General features: G+C 49.9%; 1 protein-coding gene across 5 annotated transcripts in view; it reads right to left on the bottom strand.

Moving 5' to 3' along the window:
- The window catches only part of STAT3 (signal transducer and activator of transcription 3), a 609,635-nt gene that overhangs the window by 96,844 nt on the left and 498,972 nt on the right, over positions 1-13,819 (bottom strand). For all 5 annotated transcript variants that reach the window (XM_069634450.1, XM_069634449.1, XM_069634453.1 and 2 more), the window contains exon 20: positions 2,521-2,660. In XM_069634450.1, coding sequence (XP_069490551.1) covers positions 2,521-2,660 — 140 coding nt within the window. The remainder of the gene's footprint in view (positions 1-2,520; positions 2,661-13,819) is intronic.

Raw genomic sequence — 13,819 nt, 5'->3', positions numbered from 1 at the left:
GGAAAGCAGTCTTCCCACAACAGAAACTTGAGCGGAGCCTGATGCATAGGTTCGAAGGGCGCTCCCATGAGCTTAGTCAGCACAACATTGAGCTCCCAAGCCAGGGCCGCAGCCTTCACTGGCGGGAAAGTCATACAGAGCACCTCGAGGAACTCCTTGACAAGCCTGTGAGACCACAGTGAAGGTCTTCCCGGAGGCCTGGTGTGAGCCAGTCCCGCTTTGGCCAAGGAAAGCAAGTATGGTTGAGTTGCGGGCCGTAAAACCCAGAGGGGTAATCTTCCGAGTCCGGCACCACACGCATCTCCCCCACCACCGCAAGCTCCTCAGTTGAGGGAACCTTCTGGCGAACCTCTGGCACTTGGTGTTCGCAGCCGTCGCAAAGAGATCCATCTGGGGCTGGCCCCATTTGCTGAATAGAAAATTCACCTGGTCCTGCCGAAGTTCCCACTCATGGCAAAAACACAGTCCTCTGGTGATCGAGTCAGCAAAGGTGTTGAAAGGATCCAACTTTGTCGGGTGGGGAGGCCCTATGGGGCTCATCCGCGTGCAGCGTCTCCCTGTCGGCCAGGATGAAGAAGTCGTCCGTGTTGTTGGCTGTGTCCGTATGTGGGTCTAGGGCTCTGGGTGGGGTCTTTTCACAACAAGGTTGTGGTGGAGGAGTCAGATGATGGCTAGGTCCAGCGTTCCCTTTGACCTTCTTTTGAGCTTAGCCTCGGGGGCTCCTGCGTGTCGAAGCCATCCTGGAGGATTTCGGTGACCAGTGTGTGCAGGGCTGTTAGAATATCCCTGTCTAGGGATGAAGGGAGCCAAGAGAGTCGGATCTGGGCTGACATGACTCCTCTTGCGAGCAGGTAACACCTTGTGATACATGTAGCAAACGTCCTGCAGATCATTGTCCTTGTCCGTATTAGAGTAGATGAGCACCTGTCTGTCTGGGACAGCCCCCTGATCCATGTACTGGGGAAGCTCCACCGGAGGGACTGTTTCTCTCTCTCCTTCTCCGGAGTATGCTGGGCCCGTGCGGTCGTGAGATCTATCCCTGACCCCGGAGTAGCCACCGCCTTTGTCGCTGCTTCCGCAGCTGTATCTCACCTCGGGGGTAAGGACACCCATGGAGTGGCCACCACTTCCTTCGCTGACCCACTCTCCTTCAGCACTATCGCAGCGGTCGTCATTGACTTCGGTGACGATGAGCTCGTCGCTGCTTTTGTCGACTGTAGACCTGGCATGCTGCGAGGTCTTCGACAAGTCCTCCCCGGACTTGTCCATCAGCTTATCCGCGGACACACTGAGATTTGCCGGGTTTGGGGACTTCCTCTTTCAAGAGGATCCTTTCAATGTTAGGCTCACTGTAGAGGTCACCGGTGATGGCGATCGCCTTCTGCCCGACTCAGGCCCTGCATCAGTGGCAAACACAGCGGCGCAGGGCTTTGCCTTCTCTTGGACCCCCTTGAACGGGGTGTCCTCAAAGGATCTCAATCTCCTCTCAGAGGAAGTTTGCTCATCTCGGACCGGCCGGTCCTAGATGAGGCTCGACTCTGCCCCGCGGTTAAGTCAGTGGCCTTGCTCCACTTGAGCCACGATGACAGTCTGCTTTAGCAGTCTTTTTTGGTTTTCTTCAAGAAACCAGAGCACCCCTCACATCCCTCCTCATCGTGGTCCGGATGCCACTAATACAATCATTTATGATGCCGATCTTCCACAAAGTCACTCCTTAAACCACCCATTCACGCATAGTTTGAAGAGGCTTCGACTTTCCTTCTTCTCCCCACTCATGGTTGAAAAGGCACGAAGTAGGCCCAAGGCCGGGCCTTCTCGAAACTTTGATGACAATTCCGACGGTGGATAAATATCTTCGCCGGTAGCGGATCCCCACTGCCGGCCTCGGTCCTTCGTCGAAAATATTTAAGCAAAAAACGGTCCAAATGTTACTATTTTGGATACAAATCCGACAAAACATGAAAATAGCTTAGAGAGCAACTTTGAGGACTCCCAACCCTGAAGCATGCAGTAAAAATCTGAAGATGGTTGCCAGGGGTGGAGCTTAGGGAGAGGACTGCCATTGGATGGTGGCTGTATGACCCAGTAGGACAGTGATTGATTTAGAGGAGAAATACAGTTTTAAAGTGAAACTTTTTTCTTTTACCGAGGATTCACAGCCTGACAACGGGGAATATTCATGAGCATGTGAATCCATCCCAGAAATGTAGGTAGAATGTGGTGCAGCCACTTAAAGAAACAGAATAAGGTTTAGATGGTCACTTCAATGCAAATACTTCAGTTGAGAAGAGAAAATACTAGTGGTTGGATGTTTACCTAACCATACATTTCTGTAAGCATACATGGTAAGCCAAAAAGGGAACTAAAAAAGCCACGTGGAATTCAGGCCTTAACATGTGAGGGCTCAAAATAATTTCTCATTCACACCAAGTTGAAGATCCTGGGACAAAACAAATGTTTGTAGCATTGTATGTTACAAGTTTACAATATAAACTGCACTGTAGAACAAAATGGACATACCACTAATATCCTTCTCCACCCAGGTGAATGTGATTCCTCCTTCTTTGCTGCTTTCACTGAAGCGCAGCAAAAACGTTCCAGGCGGCTTAGGACTAAGAATCGCCCTCTCTCGCTCCTTGCTTATGAAACCCAAGATGTACCTGTTCGGAAGTATGAGATTAGAAGCAAAAATCAACAAGATAATTTAAAGAAAACTATGCAAGTTCTCATGACAGTATGCTTTACATTTCACAACTGAGGTTATGAATACTAACAAATATCCCATGGAGAACTTGTATTTGTAACCAGAGTAAATTATCTGTAAAGGGATCAAGGAAATACTAAATTGTTAGGTGAAATTCCACCAGTGTAGCTCTGCGGTGCACCCTTTGAACTTTGATTTTCTGTAATGTTTCATAGATCCTGATTTGCACTAGAGAGTTCTGAACTAATGCCTCACTAGAGTCACAACTATGAAATGTGCCATCCAAGACACCTCGATCCTCTCAGCAAGACTGGGTGAGTACTCTTTGTCAAGTTAGCTGTGTGCACTGCAAAAGCTGGTAGTAGTGTTATTTGTTACATATGTGCAATGAAGTTCCCCATGAATTTCTTCTGGTGACCATGAGCTAGTTAGAGAAAAATACATTTCCCGTAATGCCCCCTCAATAACGGAAACAAAACCCTAACCGGATCTAGGAAGCTAAATTAGGGACTGGGATGTGGGGAAAACCAGGCGAAATACCTAGCCAGGTCACTTAAGCCAGGGAAGACATCAGGAAATCTGTCTCAGGGCCCAAATATTGAAATTCTACAGGCAAACCACCCTCAGATTGACTACCGCAATATACTTCTCTCAAAATGAGAAAAGCCGGAATGGATCATGGAAAACAAATGATCCCTTCAAGGACAGGGAGACTCTTGGGGAAGCCTCAATGCCCCTAGAATCCCCCCAAAGCACTTGCCCGTCACAACAGCAGTACAGCAGGACACCCTCCACACAAGCAGCTTATTCAGCCCTTCCATGCATACAGTTTCAGAATGGACACCAGGTCTCTTATAGATTTAGCCCAGCCCCTTCAGCCTCATTCTGACCATCAGGAAGGAACAAGTTAATTACCTGCAACTATTGTTCTCCAGCATGGGTCTGGCATGCTCATGAATATTCCCTGTCACCAGGCTGGGAATCCTCGGTAAAAGAAAAAAGTTTCACTTTCACTTATAAACTGTATCTCTCCTCTAAACCAATCACTGTACTTTGAGTCATACTGCCCCCAGCCAATGACTGCCCTCTCCTTAAGCCCCTCCTCTGGCAGCCATCCTGAGATTTGGTAAACACATACAGTGGTAGTATGACCAAGAAGAGCTGCAGAGGGGTAGGAGGGAGGGTTTGCATGTGAATCCATGCCAGACCCATGCCAGAGAACAATAGTTGGCAGGTAAGTAACTTGTTCTTTCTGCAGCATGGGGTCTGGCATGGATTCACATGCTCATGAATAAAGAGTGCATTGCAGTACAACATTACACAACCTCAGGATGTGGCAAGGCTCAACAGAAGCAATACTCTTACCTTGGGAACATACTCACCTCAAGTGAACAGGTTGCGTAGCACTGCTTGGCCGACCCTGGACTCCTCTCTAGAATCCCTGTTGATGCAGTAGAACCTTGTGAAGGTGTGCATAGACCTCCACGTAGCAGCCCTGCAGATGTCCAGCAGGCACCAGACAGGAACACCGTCGTCGCAGCGATCACTCTGGTGGAATGGGCTCTCGAACGGCCGTGCAGCGGTCAGTTTGCCAACAGATGACAGTGTGTGATACAGACAGCCGGAGAGCCACCTGGAGATGGAAGCCTTGGACAAGTGCTTCCTATGGTTACAGGACCAAAGTTCACAAACAGTTGAGACGTTGTCGTGAGAGCCACGTAGAACTTGAGAGCATGAGCAATGTCCACCCAGTGCAAGGGCCTTTCAGCTGGTGACGAATGCTTCAGAAAAAAATACAAGTAACACCAAAGGTTCATTGAGATGGAATTCCGACTGAACCTTTGGCATGAAGGAAGGTTGTGGCCTTAGAACCATCCTCGATTTGTGGAAAGTCACATATGGCCATTTGCAGTATAGGGTCTTGATCTCTCCCACCCTCCTGGCAGAGGTGACGGCCACAAGGAAATCTGTTTTCCTCGAGAGGAACTTGAGAGGGGCCTGATGCATAGGCTTGAAGGGGGCTTCCATGAGCCAAATCAGCACCACAGAGTTCCCCTGCCGGGGCAGGAGCCTTCATCAGCCGAAAAGAAAATTGAAAAAGTCCTTTGCGGAACTCCTCGACGAGACGGTGGGACCAAAGAGAAGATCTTCCTGGAGACTTGGTGTAGCTGGAGATAGTCGGCAGATGCACCTTGGTAGAGGCGTACGCCAGTCCCACCTTCTCCAAGGGCAACAAGTATGGAAGAATCTGCAGGGCCGTGACCCTTAGAGGGGTGATCTTCTGCGACTGGCACCATGTCGTGAAACGCTTCCACTTGTGACTGTAGCACTTAATTGATGACGCTCTGGCCTTGGCAAGGACTTTTCCCCTGCAGTCCGCCGGCAACTGTATCCTCCAAACTCTAGGGCTGCAGAAGCCAAGCCCTCAGGCTCAGCGATCCTGGCTCGTGATGCAGCTTGACCGGAGGCTATGCTGGCAGGCTAAGAAGATCCGGGTACCAAATCTGCCTCAGCCACGGCAGGGCGGCAAGTATCATCCTGCATCAGCACTGTTTGAGTTGACTGATGACTAGCAGCAGGAGAGGCAATGGGGGAACGCGTAAAGAAACAGGCCTTCCCACGGGAAGGAGAACACATCCCCCATGCTCCTCGGCTGGTGGAACCTGCTGGCAAATGTCTGGCATTTGGAGTTCACCTCGTTCGCAAACAGATCGATCTGGGGACTGCCACGGTTGATGAAGATGTGGTCCACCTGGTCCTGCCGAAGTTCCCAGTAAGCAATGGTGTTCTTGACTCCGGCCAGGTGAAAGGGGGCGAGGAACACCTCTTGTCCGACGGCCCAGTGCCACAAGCTCTGGACCTCTTTGTAGAGCGCTGGGGATTGAGTGCCCCCCCTGCTTCCTGATGTAGAACATTGTGGTGGTGTTGTCAATGAAGATCCTCACCACCTTGCCCTTTAGGGATGGAAGGAATGACTTAAGGGACCAGAACACTGCCCGCTGCTCCAGGATATTATTGTGGTGATCCTTCTCCTTTGGCAGTCACAGGCCTCTGGCATGCAGACATCCGGTGTGGGCTTCCCATCCCTTCAGGGAAGCATCCGTGGTGACAGTCTCCTGGTACGGGGTTTTTTGAAACCCTGTGCCTCGGGCGATGTTGGAGTGTACACCCCACCACCTTACTGCCCGACGGAACTCCTCATCAAGAGGGATCCTGTCTGTGAAGCATCTGGACACTTGTATCTAGCAGTCTTCTTTTTGACTAAGAAGTATCTGGAATAAACTCCGGAGCCCCGGGTCGTCCTGGAACTAGCTCGATCGGCCCTTTTTTTTTTTTAGCATGGCCCGTAACTCCTGCTTGAGCCGAGTGATGTGCTGCTCCTGCCAGGTCACTGGAGGGATCCGCAGACACTTTTGCTGAAACTCCAGGGTATACCTGTGGGTGAGAGTGTCCATCAACCATCTGTCGTGGAGATCTTTTCCCACTTGCTGACGAATCCAGTCAGCCGGCCTCCCACCGGGGTGCATGGGGCCTGACGTCCTGGCCAGTTCAGTCCTGCGTTCCGCCTTGGGGGCGACGACGACGCTGACCACCTCCACCAAAAGCCTTGAAACAGCCTCTGTAGGCCTCCTGGATCGTGGGCCGGGAGGGCTGACGGTACAACGAGGAGCCTCCACCAAAACCTTTCATAAATATGCAAAACTTTCTGCCAGAGGCGCGAAAGAAAGAGCAGTGCCGTTGGAGAGTAGCCTGGGCACAAGCCATATCCGTCTTGATGGCCTGCAAAGACTCGTCGAGGGCCTTCCCGAGGAGGTTATCCCTGTCGAAGGGCATGTCCAGTACCCTTGTCTGGACCTCCCAGTGGAAATTGGTGGCCTTCAGTCATCCTCGACGACAGAGGCAGACACTGTTCCCCATCTGCCGGAAACCTGTGTTGGAGATGTCCAGGACTACTGTGATGGCATGGTCTGACGCCACTTCACCTTCCTGGAGGAGTGCGATAATCTCCATCCGCTTGTCGTCGGGTAGGAACTCCAGAATCGAGGCCAGCTTGTACCACAGTTCCCTGTCGTACCCGGCCAGGATAGCCAATGCGTTGGCTGCCTTGATGGTCGACGCCGGAGTAAATGACCTTCCTCCCTATGGCGTCCAACTTCTTCCCCTCTGTGTCCGCAGGGACTGAGGACGACGATAATGGGTTAGACAACCTCTTCCTCGCAGCCACCGACACCACCGAGTCTGTCAACGGTTGTGACCGCATGCACTTGGGTGCGGACTTCGGCACCCAGTACTTTTTCTCCAGCCTATCCTGCTTGGCCGGGGGCGAGCAAGAATTCTTCAGGAGCGCTAGGCCTTCCTCTCACACTTCGTCCAGGAGGGGCACTGCCATGATGGTCTTCCTCTTGGCCTCACGCATCTGGTATAGGAAACATCATTCTTGGTCTCTACGACCGTCAGCTGGTAAAGCTTGGAAGCTTTGGTGACCATGGCATGAAACGACCCCACCTCATCCGGTGGGGATGCCCTCGGTTGCGCTGATCAGCCCGCCGTGACGATGTTATCATCGTTGTCCCCGTGTCCGTCCCAGTGTACATCGGGGGAGGGGCACCTGGCATGGGTGTGGAGGTTGATGCAGGGGCATCGGATAGTGCTTTCTCTTTTTAGCCAGATGCTGATCCGGAGCCACAGGGGGCAGGGCCTGCGGCATCCTCTTCTGAATTTGACACCAGCATGTGTAGGTGGAAATAATGTCCAGGGATACATCTCTCGGCTGATGCAGGCGTGGTGGGCCCACTAGACCCAATGATGTTGTTGCCGCCGCCGTCCTCCACGTCCTCGTGGACCATGTGCAAGGACTTCCGGTTCTCGTCGTCCAAGGATGAAACATTGGTGTCTTGGGGTACGGCCTGTGGCTGGCCTGGGATTTCATCGCACCACCCGTTTTGCACCCTGAGGTGTCTGAGCCGGGCTCAGCAACGGCATCCTCTTCTCCGGTATGCCAGCAGACTTCGCCACTGCCCCGGCTGAGGCCTCCCGCCTCAGGGGCCGGGACATCCTAGGCGCAGCAGGGGCTACCTTCACGGGGTCAGCCCCTTCGCCTTTCAAGACAGCGGCCGCTACCAGCACAATCTTCGACGAAGATTTCTCCGTCGCCGGCTGGGCCTTCTTGAGCAGGTCAGCCATCTTTTCCTCCACCGTAGGCTTCGCTGGCTTTTCCCACAGCTTAGCCGGATTGGGCGACTTCCTTTTTAAGGAGGAGCTTGATCGGTGGCTGGCGATGGAGGCAGATGTTGACGTTGATAACGCCGTGCCCATTGAGGGACCCGCTTGTGCGGCAACTCCGACGGAAGCGGACTCACAGTGCTTGGCCTGGTCTTGGGTCCCCACAGATGGAGCGCCCTCAAAGGACATAGAAGTCTGCACTTCGGACGGGCCGGTCCTGGGTGAGGAATGACCCTGCCTGGGGCATGGGGCAGAGGCCTTGGCGCTTAGCTACGTCGCCAGTCTACTATGTCGATCCGTCATCGTTCCGTTGGAAAAGCAGAGGCAGATCTTGCAATCTCCTTTGTGGTTCGGGTGAAGGCAGTAGAGGCGCTGAAGGCGTTTGTCCTCCACAAACACGTTCCGCAGTCCCATCTGGTGCAGATCTTGACAAGGGAACTTCCTTCCTTCTTCTCTTCCGTCATGGTCGGAGGTGTGGAGTAGGCCCGATGGCCTTCCGGAAAGTTCGGAGAAAACTCAACGATCCTTGCTCTTGAGGGGCTCTGAAATTCACTGACAGATGGAGAGAAGACCACACAGGCTCTTTTCAACAAAAATAGGACTTTTTTTCCATTGAAAAATGTGAAAACCATAGAATAGCTCACAGAGCAAAACTCAAGGACTCCCTTGAGAATGCGGTAAAAATCTGAAGATATCTGCCAGAAAACAGGCTTAGGGAGAGGGCAGTCATTGGCTCGGGCAGTATGACCCAGTGTACAGTGATTGATTTAAAGGAGAAATAAAGTTTTTAAGTGAAAGTGAAACTGTTTTTTCTTTTATCGAGGATTCACAGCCAGATGATAGGGAATATTCATGAGCAGGTGAATCCATGCCAGACCCCATGCTGGAGAAGTGAGAGAGCCTAGCCAATCAAAATGGTATCCAGTCTTTGCATCGACAACCAAACCATCTAACACCAAACCATCAAATATTTTCCATCAAAATACTATTCCATAGAATGGCAATTTCGTTCAATAAAATTTGATGGATCAATCGAAATGTAATGTTAAGATTAGGGGTTAGGTTAGGGTTGGGTTAGGGCTACGGTTAGATTAAGGGTTACGTTAGGGTTAGGGTTGAGGCTAGGGTTATATTAAGGGTTATATTAGGGTTAGGGTTGGGCTAGGGTTAGATTAAGGGTTACATTAGGGTTAGGGTTGGGGCTAGGGTTAGATTAAGGGTTACGTTAGGGATAGATAAAGGGTTACATTAGGGTTGGGGCTAGGGTTAGATTAAGGGTTACGTTAGGGTTGGATTAAGGGTTACGTTAGGGCTAGGGTTAGGGTGTGGGCTACGGTTAGATTAAGGGTTACATTAGGGAGAGGGAGGGTTAGGGTTGGGCTAGGATTAGGGTTAGATTAAGGGTTACATTAGGGTTAGGACTAGGGTTAGGTTAAGGGTTACATTAGGGTTAGAGGTTGGGATAGGGTTAGATTAAGGGTTACATTAGGGTTAAGGTTGGGGCTAGGGTTAGGGTTACGTTTAGATTAAGGGTTACATTAGGGTTAGGACTATGGTTAGTTTAAGGGTTATATTAGGGTTAGGGTTGGGGCTAGGGTTAGATTAAGGGTTACATTAGGGTTAGAGTTGGGGCTAGGGTTAGATTAAGGGTTACGTTAGGGATAGATAAAGGGTTACATTAGGGTTGGGGCTAGGGTTTGATTAAGGGTTACGTTAGGGTTGGATTAAGGGTTACGTTAGGGCTAGGGTTAGTGTGTGGGCTACGGTTAGATTAAGGGTTACATTAGGGAGAGGGCTAGGGTTAGGGTCGGGCTAGGATTAGGGTTAGATTAAGGGTTACATTAGGGTTAGGACTAGGGTAAGTTTAAGGGTTACATTAGGGTTAGAGGTTGGGATAGGGTTAGATTAAGGGTTACATTAGGGTTAGGGTTGGGGCTAGGGTTACGTTTAGATTAAGGGTTACATTAGGGTTAGGGCTAGGGCTAGGGTTAGATTAAGGGTTACGCTCGCCCCCCAATATACAAAAAAAAAAAATGTCACAAGGAGCTGGCCAGTGCCGAAATTTCAGCGCTGGACAGCTCCATGTAACATTTTAACGTTACAAAAAAATGCATTGAAATGCCATCTTTTACATGTAAAAGTGCATTTCCATTGACACCAGTCAATTTATATTTTCGATGGACTGGTTTAGATGGGAAGGCACTTTCCCATGTTAAAGATAAACTGTTGATGCTTTGGCATTAGATGCCTTGTTTTCGATGCTTTGGTATGTCGACCCTTTTTTTCTGATGCAATGACTATAAACCATCGCAATCCCCTCTCCGGTTAGGCTCACAGATGCAGGACATCAGCCGTAGTTCCAATCAGGGTGCAGAAACATGTTACTATATAAGCCGTACAGCACAGTCCAGTGTGGTGGCTGACAGGAGCAGGCGGTTCCTGTTTGGAGAAGGCTGGAGAGGGAAGTCTGCTGGACAGGAGAGAGGCTGCAGAGAGTTAGAAGATGGCCAGCGCTGCCAAAAAGCCTTTAACAGTACCAATCTGGAGCCCCAGATTGGCTAAAGATAGTAGAAAGGATAAAACATCTGGTGTTTTACACAAACAAGGATCTACATTCTTTTCTCTGCACCAGTTGCAGAATTTATTCAAAGGCAACGGTACAAAGACTTTGATGTTGGCCTTCTGGCCAAAAGCAAAGACATGCATTACTTACCGTAAAAGCATTTCTGATGGTTGTATCTGCTTAGATTCACATGCTGCGCATATGGTCCGACATCCAGTGGTAACCGCAGAGTATTGCATCTTGTCTTTCGAGAATCGAAAGGGGACGTCAACATGGGCGTGCCTGTAACACTATCCCTACGTGACGTGTAGTGTACCCAAGATCCCTCACGCGTCGAGGTCCCTCCTAATTTATTTTTGTCTGCCGTGAGGGAGCCTTAGGACTATCTTGAGTACAGAAAAGAGAGAAAGTAGTAAGACGTCTATGTTCCTTCCATCCGAGCGGGGAGGAAGGGTGGGCGCATGCGAATTTAAGCAGATACAACCCTTCAGAAATGCTTTCACGGTAAGCAATGCATGTCTTCTGATGTTTGTTAATCTGCTTAGAATCACATGCTGTGCATAGACTAGCGAGCAGTACCCGGAGTTAGAGGTGGGTTGTGAGAAGGAACAGTAGTGAAAAGATGTCTTGTTACTGCCTGTCCCACCTGAGAATCAGACCTAGAATGAGTGTCTAGGCAATAGTGTTTTGTAGAGGTGTTTACAGAACTCCAGGTTGCCGCTTTGTAAACATATTCAAGGGGAACATTTGCAATGAATGCTATGGACGCCCCAGTGCCTCGAGTGGAATGTGCTCTAAGCTTGAAGGGCAGCTCTCTCTTTGCAAGAGTGTAGCAGAGTGTGATGCATTTAACAATCCATCTAGAGATGGTGGATTTAGAGACTGCGTCTCCTTCTCTAACTGCAGCCACTGAAACAAAAAACTGATTAGTCTTTCTAAGTGGTCGAGTTCTTTCCATGTAGAACATGACAGCTCTGCGTACATCCACTGTGTGCAGTGTTCTTTCTCCCAGGCTTGATGGATTTTGAAAGAAGGTTGGTAGTTCTATTGACTGGTTCACATGGAACTTTGAAATTAATTTAGGCGCAAATCTAGGGCGAGTGCGCAGAACCACCTTGTCTTTGTGAACTGTTACGAAGGGATCTAGGATCGAGAGCACTTGTAGTTCACTAACCCTCCCGATGGACATAATAGCTATATAAAAAAGCAGTCTTAAAGGTGAGGTCTTTAAGACTTGCCTTGTGCATGGGCTCGAAGGGAGCCCCCATAAGCCTAGTCAACACCACGTTTGGGTCCCATTCAGGAGCTGGGTTAGAAATGTGAGGGTGAATTATTTTCACTCCCTCCATGAAAGCTTTAATAACTGGTATCTTCCATCATGACACTTTCTGTTGTGATGTAGTGTAGGCTGAAAGTGCAGCTAGGTGCACCTTTATGGGGGGAAGACCAGGCCTGAGTAAAGTAAATGAGTTGGGTTTAACACAATGTGTGTTGGAGAGCAGTTAATCGGGTTAATGCTCTTTGAGTTGCACCAGATGACAAACCGTTTCCATTTACTGGAATAGCAGTATCTGGTGTTCGGCTTTCTTGTTTCCCTGAGAATGTCCCTACATCTCTGACGCAGTTGCAGGTATCCAAACTCTATGACCTCAGGAGCCAGGCCGCTAGGTTCAATGTCTGCGGGCATGGGTGAAGCGTCTCCCCTCTGTCTTGCGACAACATGTTGTACCGGCAAGGCAGTTTGACTGGAGGAGATGGGGACATCTCCATCAGATGAGCGAACTAGAGTTGGCGGGCCCACATGGGGGCCACCAATATCATTGTGACTAGTTCCTGGTTCCAGGTGCATCTTGTGCACAATCTTGTTGAGAAGAGAAGTCGGGGAAAAGCATAGACAAATTTCCCTGACCATGTTATCGAGAGTCCGTTCCCCTTGGAACGGTTCTGGTGGTACCTGGAGGCGTTGGCATTGAGCGTTCTCCAGAGTTGCGAACAGATCTATCTCTGGGAAGCCCCATTCTGTGAAAACATTGGAGACGATGTCTCTGTGTAATCGCCATTCGTACTCCCTGGGCAACGGAAAGTCTCTGCTGAGTAGGTCTGCCAGAAGATTAAGTTCCCCTGGAACATGTTGTGACAACAGGAACATGTTGCGTTTGAGAGCCCACTTCCAAATGTTCTGGGACAGTTTGGACAGCCCTGGAGAATGAGTGCCCCCTTGTTTGTTTAGATAGTACATGGCCGAGTGCTGTCTGAGAGGATCAGGATGGTCTTCCCCTGCAGTTGTGTTTGGAAAGCTTTTAGTGCTTTGAACACTGACAACAGTTCCAACAGGTTTATGTGGTTGGATGCTATGTTTGGCGACCAAACTCTGTGCGCTGTTTGTTGAAGCTGGTGAGCTCCCCACCCTGTGAGAGACGCGTCTGTGGTTAGTGGCTTCCACCCAGGGGGTGGTAAGAGATTTCCCTTTCAAGAGGTTGTCCCTCGACCACCACTGCAGCGAGAGAACGAGGGCCGGCGAGACAACTACTAGATCGTCCCACTGTCCGCTGGCCTGACACCACTGGCTGTTGAGCCACTCTTGCATTGGGCGCAGGCGCGCGTGAGGAACCAAGTAGATACATGACGCCATCATTCCTAGCAGTCGCATAGCCTTGCGTACAGTCACCTCTCGACTGGCTACATACTGAGGGATCTGAAACATGTTTTGGACCTGCTCGTTGGAGGGGAAGACGAGGCCGTCCTTTGTTCAAATTAGAACCCCTAGGAACTGTTGACCTGACTGGGGTCTAGGCTGGATTTCTTCTCGTTGATAGAGAATCCCAGACTGAATAAAAAATCTATCGTCTTTTGGGTATTTGACAGACATGTTTCGCAAGAGTCCCCTGTTATGAGCCAGTCGTCGAGGTAAGGATAGACCGGGATGGATTGCCTGCGCAGATGTGCTGCTGCCACCGCTAGTACTTTTGTAAATACCCTTGGTGCGGATGCTATGCCGAAGGGTAGTACTTTGAACTGATAATGCTTGTATCATAAATCTGAGGTATTTTCTGTGCACCTGCAACACTGACATATGAAAGTATGCATCTTTCATGTTCAGTGTTGCCATGTAATCCCCCTGTGATAGCAGTGGAATTACTTCCTGTAGTGTGACCATGCAGAACTTTTGTGGCTTTACAAACTTGTTCGCTGGGCGCAGATCTAAAACAGGGCGCATGGTTAGATCCTTTTTGGATACAAGGAAGTACACTGAATAAATACCTTCTTTTACCTGTGCCAAAAGTATGATTTCTATGGCTCCTTTCTCCTGTAGTGTTTCGACTTCCTGC

This window comes from Ambystoma mexicanum, chromosome 13, assembly GCF_040938575.1.
Source record: "Ambystoma mexicanum isolate Mex_15411 chromosome 13, UKY_AmexF1_1, whole genome shotgun sequence".
Taxonomy (NCBI): Eukaryota; Metazoa; Chordata; class Amphibia; order Caudata; family Ambystomatidae; genus Ambystoma; species Ambystoma mexicanum.
Note: the sequence above shows the minus strand (reverse complement) of the source record. Positions and strands in the feature narration are given on the sequence as shown.